The sequence below is a fragment of the Apium graveolens genome, chromosome 3 (assembly GCF_009905375.1).
Source record: "Apium graveolens cultivar Ventura chromosome 3, ASM990537v1, whole genome shotgun sequence".
Classification (NCBI taxonomy): domain Eukaryota; kingdom Viridiplantae; phylum Streptophyta; class Magnoliopsida; order Apiales; family Apiaceae; genus Apium; species Apium graveolens.
The window spans coordinates 118286137-118305052 of NC_133649.1; the positions used below are offsets into that span (position 1 = coordinate 118286137).

The following is an 18916-nucleotide window of genomic DNA, read 5'->3' on the forward strand; positions in this document are numbered from 1 at the left end:
ATGAGCCAATAGAGTGGGATAAATTACCAATTCCTGACTTCAACTTGCCAATTCTCACCAAGCCAAGAAGGAAAAAATCAAGGGCAGTCAAGAAAGTGAAGCTGTCACCTCTCAAATCCAAGGCAGTAGTCAAAGCTCAACTCAAGATCAACAAGGGAGACTACTTGTACTTGTGTGACATCAAAGAATTCTCAGACCTAAACCTTTATCTGGAGGAGCTGGATGAGGTAAGGGCAATTGATGCATACAGAAACCTACCTGAAAGGTTGGTATTCAAGTACAAAGGAGGAAGAGAGATTCAGTGGCCTCTTCACAGGATACTTCAAGAAAGCCAAGCTGTGTTGATCAAAGTCTATTCATCCTTCAAGAAAAACTTTGGGTTTAATGTAACTGCAAGAAGATTAGTATTGAAGAAGATTGAAGAGCTAAGGAGTGTTAGAGCCAAAGATGCACTACCCAAAACTCTTAACATCCCATACACAGGATGAAGAGTGCATCTAAGGCCCTACTGGCTGATGGAATTCATGGATGACAAGGGTGTGAGAAGATTCTTCAGATTAGAAGACCAATTGAGTATATCTAGCAATGAGACTCTCTTGGAAATGCAAGAAATGTTAGATCTCTCAGAATCTGATGAATTAGAATTCCACAGACAGCTCCAGAATCAAATTGAAGAAAACAACAGAAAGCTTGGAAGAAGATCCAGACCTTCAAGAAACTAGAAAAATCTGCTCAGGCTAGAGGAGCATCTTGAACTGACTGTGAGCCAAACCTTGTATATCCTGTTTAAATTGAAGCACTCTCAGTTTTATCTACTTATCTTTAAAGATATATGTTTAGGATGTTTTGTTATCATCAAGTATCTCTTAATTTATGGCTACAATTCCAGTAGACATAAATTGGGGGAGATTGTTGTGAATATGTTGTATACTTGATGATTACCTAAACAAAACATCTAAGTAAATTTTACTTAGTGAAATAATGTAGCACTCGACGGATAAGAATTATAGTCCCGACGGATAACTCGTTTTAGTCCCGACGGATGAGTAACTTATTATCCATCGAGTGAGTAGCTTATGTAATAATAAGTTTGTAGCACAGTGTTGTATGCACCTTTGTATAGAATCTGTAGTAGTATATAAGTCATGTTGACTTTAACTAGATATGCAGAATAGGTTGATTAACTGTACATAAGCAATGTCTTGTAATTCTGTATAAGTGAAATGAAGTCAAGTGCCAAAATAGCTATCAACGGATGCTTAACAAAGCTTCGACGGATGATCAAATGACTTTCAACGGATGTTTAAAATAGCAGTCGACGGATGATCAAGTAAGTCATCGACGGATGATCTGAAAGTCGACGGATGATCATATCAAGATTCAAACATCAGTTGAACAGTGAAAGCTGACACACAGCCGTCGAGTTGGATACAAACACACTGTGGAAGCCCATTAACTGGGTAATAGAGGACGAAAAGCAGCAAAGATCAAGACTGTTAGATTTTATATTTATTCAGTTCTTTTGACTTTATAATCTTGGTAATATATAAACCAAGAGAGTAGCAAATAGAAAAACAACTAAGAGAGCTAAGAAACAAACACAGAGAAATCTTTGTAAGCACTATCTTTAGCATTTCCTGTGTTCTTAGTAGTTCTATTTTGTATAAGCAGCTGTGAGCATTTCTGCACACAGAGTCCTCTCGATATATTAAATATATCTCTGGTGAAATTGTTTAAATCCACCAGAAAGTTTTTAAAGACTCTTGTTTTTAATTACTCTTATTTTGATTCATTAAAGTTTATATTCCGCATTGTGCTAATCAAAACAAATATATCTATCATCGAGTTGAACATTTTTATTTCAAGAAAAAGTTCAAGAATTCCATTCAACCCCCCTTCTGTAATTCTTGCTATATTGTTGAGGGACTAACATTCCCCTTTTTTGTGTAACGGGTTGCGTTCTGCTTGATGACCCGACGCTGAACGTTTCAATTACGCTTCACAATTAATTATCTTTACCAACTGACACGTCACTAGAATATAATACTTACTTAAACATTCCATTTCACATATCAACACATAGTTCACATTTAAACACTTTAATCCCTTTTTAGGAAGGGTTCCGTTCTACCTGACAGCCCGACAACACAGCTTATCCCCTAAACTGACTCATCAAACTGGAATGCATCATTTTACGTTCCCAGTTGCTAATGTACATTAAGGATAATTAACCAACAAAATCATTTAATCCCTTTATTAAATCACATACATTGTAATTATACCACAAAATCATACTTTATTCTCTTAATTATGTCGCGAAATTCTCAGTCGTTACATTCAGGATCCTCAGTCAAGATTTTAATTGTGCTCTCAGGAATCACTCTCCTCTTTTCATGTGCATACTTCCATATCTGTGAATATTGTCCAGCATGAGTCCCATTTATTTTGACTAGAGCCCTTGCTTTTGCTCTATAGGCAGCATGCTTACTGATATTACATTTAAGATCATTGACAATCTTCTTATGAAATGCATGAATGGGCCAAGAGGGGTTCATCCTTATTTTTGTCTCATAATAAGCTGCCAGCCAAGTAGAGTTGATTTGTTTCTAATTAAAAGTAGGCATGCAGGTGTGCTCTCCAAAAAAGGTCTTAATTTGGTAGGTAGAAGTTCTTCCCATTGGAGATGCATAGATTTTCCAATTACAAGGGTTCTCACAAACATACTTAACTTTTTTACCAAAGTTTCTAACATTACTAATTGGCCTCCTCTCAAGTATAGCATGTTTCTTCACTGCAGCCCTAAATGTCCTTGCATCATTGAAACACATCACTAACTCAAAAACAGGATTAGGCATTATTTCCTCATTGTACACAGGATATGTAATTTCTTCCTCATCATCAGTTTAATTGGCTGCCATTCTTTCTTCCTCACTATCATAATATTGACTATAGTGGTCACTAAGTTCTACACCAACTTCACCATCAAATTTATCATCATTTCTACAAAAATTCTCATCTAGATTGATGTCAAACTGCAGATCATCATCATTATCATCTTTGTTTGAATTATCAGAATAAAAACTCTCATCAGAACTGTCATCTTCCTCAACCACATATATACTATCATCTTCATCATTTTCACTCTCATACCCATAATACTCTCTCATTTCTTCTTCCTATCTAATCTCAACTTGTGTACTGTTCAGAAAATCAAAATCCATAAAATGTGGTTCTGGTTGACTAAATTGGTAGGGTTCAGGTGGAGGTGCAGATTGCCTAGAACTACCCTCAACAAAGTCTTGTGCACTCAAGTCTGGTTGTGAACTGCTCAATGGTGGCACAGTGGTAGCAAATATATCTACATACATAGACTTCATTAAAGCACACATATCCATTAACTCATCATCACTATCCAACTGAAAGCACCCTCTATCCATTGTTGTGCCTGGTAGTCTATACCAAAGTCATAATACCCCCCATTTCCCCAGCTTCCTTCATCATTGCATTTAAATCTAAGAGGCTTAATTCATAACATTGCAAAAATCAAAATAATCTACACTACCACCAACATATAATTTAGGATCAGTCTTTATCTCCCCGCCATTGTGTAATTTGATTGTAAAATTATCAGGATCTGGAAAATAAAAAAATAGTATAATATGAACTAACAGATTAAGCTACTTCTACAACTAAATAATTACCAAAATTATATCAGTACACATGCAAAAAAATTACAGAAACCCTAAACTCACTACCTTTTACTATATTATATGAAATTGAGCATAATAAACACATATACCAATATAAACACACAACCATATTAATAACTACAAAACTGGCAAAACCCCTAATTTTTGTTACCACAATATTAACCCCAAATCACATGCAAATAGGTTCTAGGCATACCTGAGTACTGTGGATGTTCGTCTGGATCGTATATCTTCGCATCTTCCTTCAACATCATAAACCAGCTCATCTTCGATTAATCAACAGCAAATAAGCAGTTTTGATTAGGGTGATTGATCAGCTGAAAACACCTTGCTACTGGAAAGGGTTTTGGAATAGGAAGGAAACGTAATATTTTGTGTATTATATCAGTGGCAGTCGATTGACAAGTTTACCCCTCAATTCCAAACGGCGTTATGATCGAACTAACGGAAAGAGTCCGGAACCATTACGCTGGTTGTTTAAAAAAAAATTAGCCATCAAACTGGGGCAAATAAAAATTTAGCCCCTCCCGTGCAAAAAAATTAATCTTTAGCCATGAACATGAACAGTGCAATTAAGTCAACGCACTTCTATCATTTCCGACTTGCAGTACATAATGAAGGAGCCATACTTGGCAGAAGCTATAAAGCTATAAGAGAGTGGTTATGGACCAGAAATTATACATCAGTAACAACTTACAGCTCAACCACAAGAACCTTGCTCCTAATCACACTCTTCTTTCACTAATACAAGATTAGACTTCTCTGTTTTCAGCATGCTGGGCTTTTTTCTCTTTGTTTCAGAGCTGTTTTGGCAGGGGATAATAAACCCACCAGGCCCCTATGTACCACACCACTGGTCAGCTCATCTGAATGCCAAGTCTTTCTTGGCGTTATCTCTACCTTAGCCTGACCTTTACCCCCCCCCCCCCCCCAATTCTAAGTCCTTGTTCCACCACGAACAGGGGAGTAAGCTACGACCTCATTTCCTCCAGCTTCATGTACAGCGGAGTAAGCTAGGTAAATTTACTCTCTGTGTCTGCCACTTTCTTAGCTAAATTCAGTCCCTCGCTCTTACTTTCACTTCATAGGTCTTTGTTTTCAATGTTTAAAACCACAGGAGTTTTGGCCTGCGCGTCCAAGTTGTAAGAATAACCCGCCCTTGCTATAAGTAGAGACAAACCATGGGTTCACGAATTACGTAGCCTTTTCGTTCTCCCATTCTATAAAAGATAAAGATCATAAACAGGCTTCATAAATACTAAAAGAACATTTGACACTATAAGCTAACTTGTGTAGTGTTTCTCACTTTCAAACTTCAACAGACGAATCATTAGTTGCTGACTATGCATTTATCTAAAAGAGCAAGTATATTTTTGTATAATTTGAGGATGCTTTCATGTTTCTGTGGTTGCCTGCATTCTCAGATGCAGGCTCTCAGCTCCTGCCTTGAAATTCCAGCAACTCCTACAAACTGGCTCTCAGCTCTCTGCAGAAAAAATCATGCCCCCAAACATCTTGCCCAATGAAAACACCGGGCAACCTTATTTGGCAAGGAATAATCAGAAAGTGAAGACGGATCCATGGTTCTTTCTTCAGCATTGGACCATATATATACGCCTCGTTTTTGCTGGCTACCTGGTACAGTGTTGTCCAGTATAAATGCCACCAAGAACGTCACCACCATGTTCATTGATAGAAGTGCATTTGCAGCAAAGTTGAGCTAACAGCCAATTGCAGACAGGTCAGACCACAATCATTAAGGACCAAAGAGGCTGCGAGAAGATATATTACGTAATAACATTCATCTAATTTATGAGCTTTCTTTTAGAAGTAACAAAGCTTCGCACGGTATTAGTTTTCGAAAATTTCAGATATTAAAACTTGAGACCAGAATCACGATTGTGTTCAGATATTAATATTTGGCAGTAAGTTTTATGCTATGTTACCTTTTAACATCCACCGACAACAACAACGACTTGGAATGACTTTTTGTTTTGATGATTAACCATGTGGAATGACTATGCGACATTAAAACAGACTCTCTAAAGGGTAGGGTATGCGTACATCTCACCGCTCCATACCTTACTTCTGGGATGTAATGGGATAATTGGTTTTTACTTCTGCAATATATTGGGTGTGTTTAGTTGTTACTTGTTACTTCCAGGATATATTAGGTATGTTTGGTTTCACGTTAGGATGACAAGTGACCTAAAAATATACGAGCGTCCACTCCTGAAATCAATTTAGAACTATAGACTCTACTAAAAACGGCTTCGTCCTTGAACTATATAACATTCTTTGATAGTCATTCTTTTTTATATGCTCTACATCACTGCTATTATAAAAATGGGATTGTTTCTCTGGCTCAGCCAAAGGGTCACTCAAGAACTCATATGTGAAAGAAAATGAAATTGATAATATTTCACAAGAAGGAGATAATAATGGCATACTTGTTTATTAGCAGTGTGAAATGGGCCATCTGATGCTGCCGAATAAGGTAGGAAATAACTAGGCAGGACTGAGATGGATTGCGGCTGATATTGTTGAAAATATGCTGGGATGGAGAAACCAAGAAACAAGGATACACCAACTATTGTAGTGCTTCTAAAGCTTGATGTTTGAGTATACTGCAACGTCGATAGACCTAATGCCACAGTCAGTGCCCAAATGAAGCACAATATTGCTGCTGCCAATGATAGTGGTATGGAAGCAAGAACTGCACCCACTTTCCCTATCAAACATAGATCATAGATGAGTCAGTAACCCTTTTCAGCTTGTGAATGACGACCCTAAGAAGCACACTTTAAGTTAAACATGATCAATGACATAATGATTTAAAAAAGCAGTTCTATTATATGGAGTACATATTTTTCTATGTGAAGTTCTGGCCTTATGAGTACATCTTTGATGTGAAGTATATCTTTTTAGGTGAAGTGCTGCTTCATGAGTACTCAGCTCTATATATTCGTTTTGATAAGAAGTAAGATGCCAAGCCTCGCATGCAAAGTTTTGTTTTTTAGATTACTGTTTCCCCAAACAAAGGATTTAGGTTTTCTGCCACTAATATCTAGGTTTTGATCCTTTTCTCGTTCATAGGAAGTACACAAAATTACATGTATAATTTTAATCTAACGAAGGCAAAAGATACATACCAATGAATGAAAAAAGGATCAAGAAAGCTGCTCCAAGTTCCAAAGCCCTACGATTTGCTACTCTAGTTATGTTAATAGTGTGTACATTCTCTGTCAAAGTTGTTGACCCAGTCCCTGAGCCCCAGACTCCAGCCAATAAACTACAAAAACCTTCCAAGCCAATTCCTCTGCTGACAATACCGGGGGTAGGAGGCCTTAAACTAATTCGAATGGATGCAGAGTGGTAAGTTCCAACCTGTTTAGGTACAAAAAATTATCAGCAGACGAGGCATGACTCATGAGGTTTGTAAACTTCAAACAAGAATTGCAATGTTCTAGCTAGAAACTAACCGAGTCCACTGATGCAATCAGTGATACGATAATCATGATGATTGAAGTCCTCAAACGGAATATTGGAGCACCCCACTGCAAAGGGTATGGAATCCTGACCCAAGCAGCAGTATGCCATGCATCGGACACATCTGTCCTGCAGTGCTTCATGGTATACGCATGCTTTCTGCAAGCGTCAATCAAGATATTTGAGCTTGGTATGTTAGATATACAACCTTTGTAATTGTATGCTCCTCCAGCTGTCAGAAAGAATGCATATGTCCAAGTAATAATGACACTTAAAGGAACCTGCAATATAGGATATTATTGCCAAAAGTGCAGAGTGAACCATCATAGTAGATAATGAAAGTACTCAAAGGAACAACCAAGATGTCGAATTCAGATGTTTGGATTATGGGGGTAACATGTTGGAGAAAATAAAATGCACGGAGAACTGTTCTGCATCACAACACTACAAATTCGTTGTTCTTTTTATAACTACTATAGAGTTGAAAATTTTAATCTTTTGTACTTTTAAGTAGAATAGGCTGCACTGGAATGGAAAGCTCACATAATGCTATGAACAAAAAATGAAAGTGCCATCTGTTATTTATTAAAAGATATCAAAAGACATAACAACATAGGATAAAAGTACATACCGCATATATCCGAAATATTCGATGTCCGGATATAGATGCTCCTCGAGGGTACTATTAAGGAAGGAAAAGAGAAAAAAACTGAGGATAAAGAACTTTTAAAATTGATATATAATCGACCCCTCACATATTCAATTCTTGGTGTTTTCAAAATTATTGAAAAAACAAAAAAGTCTAATAATCTGCCATATAGTTGCAAAACAGATCATCTGTTCAGGAATAGATCAACTTTTTCAAAACTGATGAGCAAAGATCTACTATAATCCTAAGAAGTAAGAACATAATTTGATAGTAACCAGTTGAAGCCTTGAAGGTAAACGCTAACCAGATTGCATAGTTGCTTACCAATGTGAAAAGCAGCACCAATAATATTTGGGGAATGCTTATCTCCACACAGCTACCAGCTTGAGGAAAACCATAACTAAAAAAGGCAAAGCCAACTGCAGCAACAGTAGGTGCAACCACAAGAGGGTTTATAAACCTGTAGCATGATTTAATAGAAATAAGCTCAGTAAATCAGTATATGTAATTCAGGTCTTCCATCCCAAGATAAAAAGGTCCGACTCAGATTAGAGAGCACCTTAAAAGAAGGGACATCAGACCACTGAAACCTAAGATGCTTTGGAAGGTTGAACCAACAATTATAGCCCCTTGCAATTCCCTCATGATGTACCTAAATTTCTGTATATGATAATAACTTTACGTAAATAAGTTTAATTTCCGAGAAGATATCCCGCAAGGATTAAGAAAAATACACTTGCGTGCCTTGCACTTTTCAACTATCAAAAATTAAAAACAGACCATTGGCCTAACTTTAGCAGTAACCAGGTCGAACACTTTAAAAATCAATCATCTATTTTTATCTAAGATTTTACTATGCTAGGGTGCTTTGATATTTTTCGTTTTTATCTTCTTTTTTTTTTGGGGGGGGAGGGGGAGAGGACATAATTTCTACCTCCTCGGACTGAATATGCATGTTAAATATATAGACTAATTAAACAGGTCACGGTATATTGGCACTGTGGATAAGATCTACTGCCTAAATTCAATGAATGTTTATAATCATAAATAATCAGAAGATACATAAAGGGCTTGGAGTTTTTATATACATATTCTTTTTACTTCGTAATCAACCAATCTGTTATACATATGATTTTAAGAGATAGGCATCGTAATTTGCCATAACGTCTTTGTGTCTCGCACCACTTACATTGACTTGCCAGAAATTTAGAAGAGTCGTTGTACATTAAACAAGCAATCAAAAGTTGCAAATAACTTACATGTTCAGTCAGGTTTCGGAAATCCTCGGAATTCATAATAACTAAAGCAGGAGCTAAATACACAAATGAGCTCCCTTGCACTAATGGAAGTCGGGTTCCGAAGTATGAGTGCAGTATTGTGGTTATTCCTGACACAAGTAGCATTGTGGAAATAACATATGATGTATCCTTCTGTCATTATTACCAAGGAAGATGTCATTACACTTGAATGAAATCTCTCACTCAGATTGCGCCAGAATGTAATAGTTCTATTTATGAGTAGTAGTGCTCACATCAGTTCCACCCATGGTAGGCACAATGATCAACGGAATAAAAATCAGAGAACCAGCAAGCGATAAATAGTGCTGCAAACCGTAACATATGAGTGGTACTGCATGTGATGGGGGAAATTGAAGGGTTATCAAATAATCTAATTATTCATCACCACAAAGAGACAGGGAATTATAAGATCCAATCACAATTATGTTTCAGGAAAACTAGAGCTAAGGACTTCAGTAATTGAAGTGTAATTTAAATAGTGATTGGCAATGTTCTCAAGTAAATGAGCATATAAACCTTTCAATAATGGTAGTAGAATGAAAAAAATGTTGGAAAATATAGGTATAAGTCCCGTATTGGTAAGTCATATTTTTGATATTTTTGAGCATCATGACTAAAAGATGTGTGAGATATGATGATATTCTCTTAATAATGGAAATTATTATTTTCCATTAGAATTTGGCTCAAATATTATGGCATAAATTAATTTGATTTTGTTTCAGATTAATTGATATGGTGTATGTCTTGATATATTTAATCTGATTCTGTTTCAGATTATTTATGGAATAGAGTAGCTTGCAAGTATTACACCGATTCCATAATTAATGATATTTAATTATGGAAAAGAGTAGCGCACAAGTCTATCTACACCTATATAAACACCTCTAAGGCGTTAGGGTTAGATACACCAAAAACATATTCGCCTTTAAACACAAAACTCTCTCTCTCTCTCGGTGATAGTTTCGTACCCGTTCAAGCTCGCTGAAGGTGCTCGTTATCCGTAACGCCGCCGCTACCTCGTTTTATCCTGGGAGGCTATCGACTCGCACATACGGTGAGAGGCGAAATAGCTTTAAGGAGACAATTTCAACTGGACTCGAGGATCTCTCTTCTGTTTATATCTTTTCTTCCTCCGTTTGATTTCGTTTACTCACGCACACATTTGTTTGATTATATGTATTAATCGCAGATTGTATTCACAATCTTAAAGCTATTTCTTTCATACATCTGTGACTGATACATCTGTATCTGCTTGTTTTGATTGAGTAACAGATCGATGGAGAACCAAACTGTAAACGATCCGATGAACATGACGGTTGATCCCAACGCACAGATCACTGGATCTGATGGGGTTCACCAGCAGCCGATTAACCCTAACGCACGGATCGTTGGGATACTGATACATCTGTATCTGCTTGTTTTGATTGAGTAACAGATCGATGGAGAACCAAACTGTAAACGATCCGATGAACATGACGGTTGATCCCAACGCACAGATCACTGGATCTGATGGGGTTCACCAGCAGCCGATTAACCCTAACGCACGGATCGTACGATCTGATGGGGTCAAACGCCTGTTGGACATGTGCCTTCGGGACATGTGCCTGTGGGACACACTGTCATTGGACAGTTTAGTGTTCCTCTAGGACAGATATCGGTAGGATTCACTCCTCCGATCATACCTGCGGTGCCTACTGGTGTGCATACACCTGTAGTACAGACGCACGTACCATCTGTTCCACCTGTGGTGCCTGCTGCACCTGTTATGCCAACTGTGCCTGTTGCACATGCTGAAAAACCTGAGAAGTTCAACGGAACGAACTTCAAACGTTGGCAACAAAAGATGCACTTTTATCTGACCACGTTGCATATGGATCGCTTCCTTAAGGAAGAACCACCGTTGCTCACTGCTGAGAGTAACATGCAGACTGTGTATGCTGCTGATGCTTGGAAGCACTCCGACTACATCTGTCGGAACTATGTGTTAAATTGTTTGTCTGACCCGTTGTATAACGTATACAGCGCGAAGCCAAGGTCTTATGGGAGTCACTTGACCATAATTATAAAACCGAGGACGCTGGGGCAAAGAAGTGGATTGTTGGCCGCTTTCTTGATTATAAGATGGCAGACTCTAAGACTGTGGTCAGTCAGGTGCAGGAACTGCAGGTGATCATTCATGACATTCATGCTGAGGGAATGGTCATAAGTGAGTCTTTCCAAGTTGCTGCTGTTATTGAAAAGTTTCCACCTGGATGGAAAGATTTCAAGAACTACCTTAAGCATAAGCGAAAGGAGATGTCTATGGAGGATCTTATTGTTAGACTTCGTATTGAAGAAGACAACAGAGGGTCCGAGAAGAAAGTTAATGTTGCCACTGAGAAGGCAAACATGGTGGAGCATGCTCAAAGCTCCAAGCCCAAGAAGACTAATTCTAGTAAAGGGGCAAAGCTGGCACCCAAAGGAGGGATTTCGAAGTCGAAATTTCAGGGGAAGTGCTCCAACTGTGATAAAGTTGGTCATAGGTCTTCTGACTACAAGAAGCCCAAGAAGCCCAACAAGAAGAAAGAAGCAAACATGGTAGAGAATATCTCCAAGGATATGGGTGATATAGACCTTTGTGCTACGGTCTCTGAAGTGAACCTGGTCGGTTCTAATCCACGTGAATGGTGGATTGATACTGGTGCTACTAGGCATGTTTGCTCAGACAAGGCGATTTTCTCTAGCCTCAAAGCTTCTGATGCTGGTGAGAAGCTCTACATGGGGAATTCAGCAACTTCTACCATTGAGGGTGAAGGCACGGTGATCCTGAAGATGACCTCTGGGAAGAATCTGACTTTGAAGAATGTACTTTATGTGCCTGATATTCGCAAGAACCTTGTGTCTGGTTCTCTGTTGAGTAAGCATGGCTTTCGCATTGTAATAGAGTCAGATAAAGTAATTTTGTCTAAGAGTGGTATGTTTGTAGGCAAGGGTTATTTAACCGATGGGCTTTTTAAGCTCAATGTAATGTCCGTAAAGGACGATAATGAAATGAAGAATTCTTCTGCTTACTTGCTGAGTCTCCTAATTTATGGCATGCTAGATTAGGACATGTAAATTATGACACTTTACGACGTTTAAGTGCAAAAGAATACATACCTAAACTTACTATCGATTCAAAACATAAGTGTGAGACTTGTGTTGAGGCAAAATTAACGAGATCATCATTTAAACGTGTGGAAAAGAACACCAAAGTGCTAGACCTAATACATAGCGACATATGTGATTTAAAATTCGCTCCAACAAGAGGAGGAAACAAGTATTTTATTACATTCATTGATGATTGTACAAAATACTGCTATGTATATTTGTTGAAAAGCAAAGACAAAGCTATAGATAAATTTAAAATCTATAAGGAAGAAGTTGAGACACAACAGACTGAGAAAATCAAAGCGATACGAAGTGATCGTGGAGGTGAATATGTTGAACCATTTGGAGAATTCTGTTCACAACATGGTATAATCCATGAGGTCACTGCACCATACTCCCCTCAGTCAAATGGTGTGGCTGAAAGGAAGAATCGCACTCTGAAAGAAATGATGAATGCGATGTTGTTAAGCTCTGGGCTTCCACAATCGATGTGGGGAGAAGCCATCTTAAGCGCAAATAATATTTTAAATATTACGATGCGCAAGAATAAGGATGTAAGTCCTTATGAAATGTGGAAGAAAAAGAAACCAAGTTACCAACACCTGAAAGTGTGGGGGTGCCTTGCAAAGGTACTGATCCCTACACCGAAGAAGGTGAAGATAGGTCCTAAGACTGTGGATTGTATCTTCATCGGATATCCTCCACACAGCACTGCATATCGGTTTCTTGTTCATGAATCCAAGATTCCTGATATTCAAAAGAATACCATTATGGAATCAAGGAATGCCTCATTCTTTGAGACGATGTTTCCCTGTAATCCAGGAAACCAACAACCTACGACGTCTAAACGATCTCATGAGTCTGTAGATGACGATAATGAGAGTGACGAAAGTGAAGACGAAAATGTGGGGGTAGTGAGAAGGAGCAAAAGACAACGAACGGAGAAATCCTATGGGTCTGAGTTTATGACCTACTTGCTCGAAGAAGGTGACCCAAAAACTTATAAGGAGGCGGTTACCTCACCTGATGGGCCTATGTGGAAAGAGGCCATCAAGAATGAAGTTGATTCAATTATGCAAAATCATACTTGGGAATTAGTGGACTTGCCAACTGGTTGCAAACCATTAGGTAGCAAGTGGGTTTTCAAGAAGAAGTTGAAAACTGATGGCACTATTGATAAGTATAAGGCCAGACTTGTAATTAAAGGATACAAGCAACAAAAAGGCATTGATTACTTTGATACATATTCTCCTGTAACGAGAATAACGTCCATAAGGATGATGTTTGCTATTGCTGCAATGCGTAATCTAACTGTACATCAAATGGATGTGAAAACAGCCTTCCTAAATGGGGACATAGATGAGGAAATCTATATGGAACAACCCGAAGGGTTTGTTGTCCCAGGACAAGAAAGGAAAGTTTGTAGATTGGTGAAATCATTGTATGGTTTGAAACAAGCGCCTATGAAATGGCATGAAAAATTTGATGAGGTCGTGCTGGCCAATGGCTTCAAAATCAATGAATGTGATAGTTGTGCCTATTACAAGGATAACGAGAACAGCTATGTCAAGGAGAATGACAATGGCTATGTCATGATGACGCTATATGTAGATGATCTACTTATTGCCGGAAGCAATGATAAAGTGATCAAATCTACCAAGGACATGTTGAAATCAAGATTCGACATGAAAGACATGGGACTAGCAAATGTAATTCTGGGAATTCAAATTTCTAGAACATCAGAGGGTCTCGCATTAAGTCAACCACATTATGTTGACAAGATCCTTGAGAAGTTTCTTAAGGATGACTTTGAGAAAGCTAGGACACCTGTGGATATGACTTTGCACCTATCCAAGAACAAAGGTGTAGCTGTTTCCCAATTGGAATACTCGAGGATAATTGGTAGTCTGATGTACCTCATGAGTTGCACAAGACCAGACATTGCATACTCAATTAGCAAGTTGAGTAGGTTTACAAGTAATCCGGGAGCTGATCACTGGAAAGCGATCATAAGGGTACTAAGGTACTTGAGGGGAACTCGAGACTATGGACTACACTATGGCAGATACCCAGCAGTATTAGAAGGATATACTGACGCAAATTGGATATCTAGCAAGAAAGCACTTAAGTCTACGAGTGGCTATGTGTTTACATTAGCTGGAGCGGCAATATCATGGAAATCCTCAAAACAAACGGTGATAACTCATTCCACGATGGAAGCTGAGTTTGTGGCACTAGATAAATGCGCCGAAGAGGCTGAATATCTACGTCAGTTTCTGGAGGATATTCCAAGATGGCCAAAGCCTGTAACTGCAATAGGGATTCACTGTGATAGTCAATCCACTATTGGCAGAGCACAGAGCACGATGTATAATGGAAAGTCTCGTCATATACGACGACGACACAGTTCCATTAGACAATTGATCTCAACCGGAATTATCACTGTTGACTATATACCGTCAAAAGATAATATCGCGGATCCACTAACCAAAGGGTCATCAAGAGAAGTGGTTGAGAAATCATCGAGAGGGATGGGCCTTAAGCCTATTGCTTAACGGCATCATGGTGGACACCCAACCACTGCTGACTGGAGATCCCAAGAACTTGGTTCAATGGGACAACTAAATCACTGTGGGGGTAACCCCTGGCATGTTCCTATGATGAGGAAACAGTGAGACCCGTAAGGTACGAGGTTAAGCTTTGAGCTTTTAATGATCTTTGATGAATACATGGAGCTCAGGAGTGAACGCATGGAATTCCAACCACTGCTTATCGAGAGGGATGGGCCTTAAGCCTATTGCTTAACGGCATCATGGTGGACACCCAACCACTGCTGACTGGAGATCCCAAGAACTTGGTTCAATGGGACAACTAAATCACTGTGGGGGTAACCCCTGGCATGTTCCTATGATGAGGAAACAGTGAGACCCGTAAGGTACGAGGTTAAGCTTTGAGCTTTTAATGATCTTTGATGAATACATGGAGCTCAGGAGTGAACGCATGGAATTCAGTTGAGTAAACGCGGGTTACTCTATAAGATAAAGATCACCTATGTGGGAGAGAAGTGGGGCCGCTTCAAAGGAGAATTGCGAGGCACAATTCTTTAGAAACTTCTGCAGAACCAGGACGATGTTCCATGGCCAAAATGGACATACTCATGAGAGCTGAACGAGTCAGAAACGATATAGTGATAAGTATATCATCGTTTACACAAACGGTCGAACAGTTCAAGGACAAGCACGTCTACTGTCTACCAGTAAAGTCGGTATGCTTACTCGAGCGAAGGTTCAAGGAGCATTCTCTACCTATCGTATGCTATATCTGATCGAAAAAACTATCACCAAGTCAAACTCCGTGTCTGTTTGGTGTGTGCTACTAAGATCACCAATCTCACCCATGTGAGGGATTGTTGGAAAATATGGGTATAAGTCCCATATTGGTAAGTCATATTTTTGAGCATTATGACTAAAAGATGTGTGAGATATGATGATATTCTCTTAATAATGGAAATTATTATTTTCCATTAGAATTTGGCTCAAATATTATGGCATAAATTAATTTGATTTTGTTTCAGATTAATTGATATGGTGTATGTCTTGATATATTTAATCTGATTCTGTTTCAGATTATTTATGGAATAGAGTAACTTGCAAGTATTACACCGATTCCATAATTAATGATATTTAATTATGGAAAAGAGTAGTGCACAAGTCTATCTACACCTATATAAACACATCTAAGGCGTTAGGGTTAGATACACCAAAAACATATTCGCCTTTAAACACAAAACTCTCTCTCTCGGTGATAGTTTCGTACCCGTTCAAGCTCGCTGAAGGTGCTCGTTATCCGTAACGCCGCCGCTACCTCGTTTTATCCTGGGAGGCTATCGACTCGCACATACGGTGAGAGGCGAAATAGCTTTAAGGAGACAGTTTCAACTGGACTCGAGGATCTCTCTTCTGTTTATATCTTTTCTTCCTCCGTTTGATTTCGTTTACTCACACACACATTTGTTTGATTATATGTATTAATCGCAGATTGTATTCACAAAAAAGACAGGGATGGATGCTGTAATGAATAATGCAATTGAGATTCCCAAATTACCATTAATCTAGACATGCCAAATTGCTAAACGCCTTTTAGAGATAAATCTAGAGACAAATGATGGAATACAGTTTAACTATACCATATCTGATAAAACAACATGTCAAATGAAATTTTTAGCTTAAAGTCCCAATACCATCTCCTCTAAGTAACAGACCATTTACAATGTACATTTTTAAGAAGTCATGCTACAGAACTTAAGAAGTTTTCTTAAGTTTGACAATTGATTGGAAGCAGGTATTTTCAAATTAATCACATTTACTCGGTGATACTACAGAATTAACGTGATCATGAGCTTTAAATTCTACTAGATTAATGAACACATAACATAGAGCATAGAGCATAGAGCATAGAGCATAGAGCATAGAGCATAGAGCATAGAGCATCTAATGTCAATCTAACAAAATTAAATTCTCGAGTCACTACTGGTGTTCAAAGATTAGCTGCCTTATAATTTAAAGATAGTAGAAAATGCTCCTTAGCCTAGTTTTTTACTTTAAATACTTCACTAACCTACATAGACTAGAACAGCTGAAACTTTCAAACAAATAATTCCACGAAAACCATTTTGAACTCACCGAAAGCCGGATTATCTCTCATCCCACACTTCAATGTAAATGGCTTTTTCCAACCTTCATCACCAGACTCCTCTCCGTTCTGACAATCGCCAACTCGCACGTCTCTCTCAACATCCTCATCATCATTCTTCAACTCACTCAGAGGCACATTATTCCCCACATCTCCGCGAGTATCGCCATTTCTACCTCCATTTCTATTTCTACTCAAACCAGCTACCCTTACCTCATCAATATCACTAAAAATCGACTCAACCTCGCTTTTACTCCTCTGATTCAACCTATCACTCCCTTGTCTCTCATTCTTCCTAAATCCTTCTCCAACTTGCTCAATTTCACACCCTCTATCTCTAGTTCTTCCCAATATTGGATCAATTTCAATCTTAGGTGAACTTGAACCATTTTTATCCAACCCCTTTTCCAAATCAAACACATCACTATCATTCTTTTCACTCTGACTATGACCCTTTTCACTCAAACTAGTCCCAGTTTCACCAGAAAAAGTTGATCGAAAACCAGTTCTTTTAGCCCAAGAAATCAACTCCCTTGGGTTATGATCTCTTCTTGGTAAAAAAGGCTCCACCTTTGGTAACATTGAGCTCAATTTTTTAAGACCCTTTTTTGTATCAGCCTTTTTTGAGGTTTCTGAACTTGACCCTTTTTCCATTACAGGTTCTTATGAAATGGGTAGCCAACAAATATCCAGAAAATGTAAAAATCAAGAAAGTCAATCAAGATGATATAGTAGAGTAGTGAAGTAGTAAAATTGAAAGATGAAATATACGTGTCAACGTAAGTAAGTTGAAAGTAGAAACAGTGATGTGTAAGTGATAAAGGTGACTAGTGTAGTGAGGTAAAGTTGAAGCACTCTAGCTAAAAGTGGCTTTTTTTGGCTTTTGCTGAGAGTTGTCATCGGTTGAAGTTTCCGTGTGTAAATTTACCCCAGTACCCTTTCTATGCCGTTGGGGATTCTGATATGGAGTTCAATTTTTATCGCCCGTGTCTCGTTTAAAAACACGGGCATGAATGAATGCCTGTGGATCATATTTTGATTCATATAATTATTTATTTATGTTATAAATCACAATTGAGTGTAATTTCTAATTTAATGGTAGAATATAAAAATTAGTCTTAAAAGTACGGGCTATTTGCAAACTAGGTTATTTAGCTCAGTATAAATTTGTTTTTAATTCTTTATTTGTATTTTAAAATATGTTTGATTGAAGTTTTTATTATCTTATTTTTTTTGGAAAAATAAATCAATCTATTGAAAATAGCATTAAGGTTATATAAAATAAATCATTATAAAATATTTTAAATCTTAACGGCCAGTGACCATTATTTTAAATCTACCGTGTAAATACAATTAAGAATATAAAAAGTAGCTATTTTTTGCAAATTACTTATTTACTATAAGTGAAATCAAAAAAAAAATTATATACTTCAATTTGAGAAACTTATATTATAAACTAATAATATTTTTTAATGTTATTATAATAAATTTAAGGTCATAATAATTTTATAAACTTGTTATAATTTAGAAGAATTGAAATTACATAAGTAATTTATTTATAAATATCATTAGAAATAACAGTACAGTATAATTTCTAAATTATGATTGTCTGGTAAAAAGTATCAATTTTCTTCATTTTTTAGATATTACCTCAATGATAGGGTTGATTCTTAATTCCTACACACTTCTTTGATTGCTCCCGGGTAAAAAGAAGCCTAAATAGTGTTGATTACACTGTACATTAAACTAAGTCCGGTTAACAAATGTCTTGTAATGCTCGGACAAATTATCTCTTAAAAAACTTTTTTTCCCTTACAAGAATAGTGCCTTCATTCTCGTAAGTTTATCATTAAGATAAACTGTTGTTAAAAAATTTTTAGCCTAGGTGATCTTACAATCCTAGGTTTGCCTCTGTTTAGAAATAAATTTTTTGATAATGTATTGATTAC

At 37.6% G+C, this 18916-nt stretch overlaps 1 protein-coding gene across 2 annotated transcripts; it reads right to left on the minus strand.

Annotated features, from left to right (window-relative positions):
* Positions 1-4944: 4944 nt before the first annotated feature.
* LOC141712707 (nucleobase-ascorbate transporter 11) lies at positions 4945-17808 on the minus strand. 2 transcript variants are annotated; one of them, XM_074515750.1, is made up of 10 exons: positions 16958-17805; positions 9380-9477; positions 9108-9278; positions 8408-8508; positions 8173-8308; positions 7831-7881; positions 7193-7480; positions 6863-7097; positions 6161-6441; positions 4945-5430 (listed from the first exon to the last, which is right to left on the minus strand). In XM_074515750.1, exons 1-10 carry the CDS (start codon positions 17619-17621, stop codon positions 5209-5211), a joined length of 2247 nt encoding a protein of 748 aa, XP_074371851.1. In that variant the 5' UTR covers positions 17622-17805; the 3' UTR covers positions 4945-5208. The 2 variants fall into 2 exon arrangements, with proteins under 2 accessions (XP_074371851.1, XP_074371852.1); XM_074515751.1 differs by having other exon boundaries at positions 5358-5482; positions 16958-17808.
* Between the last annotated feature and the right edge of the window lie 1108 nt (positions 17809-18916).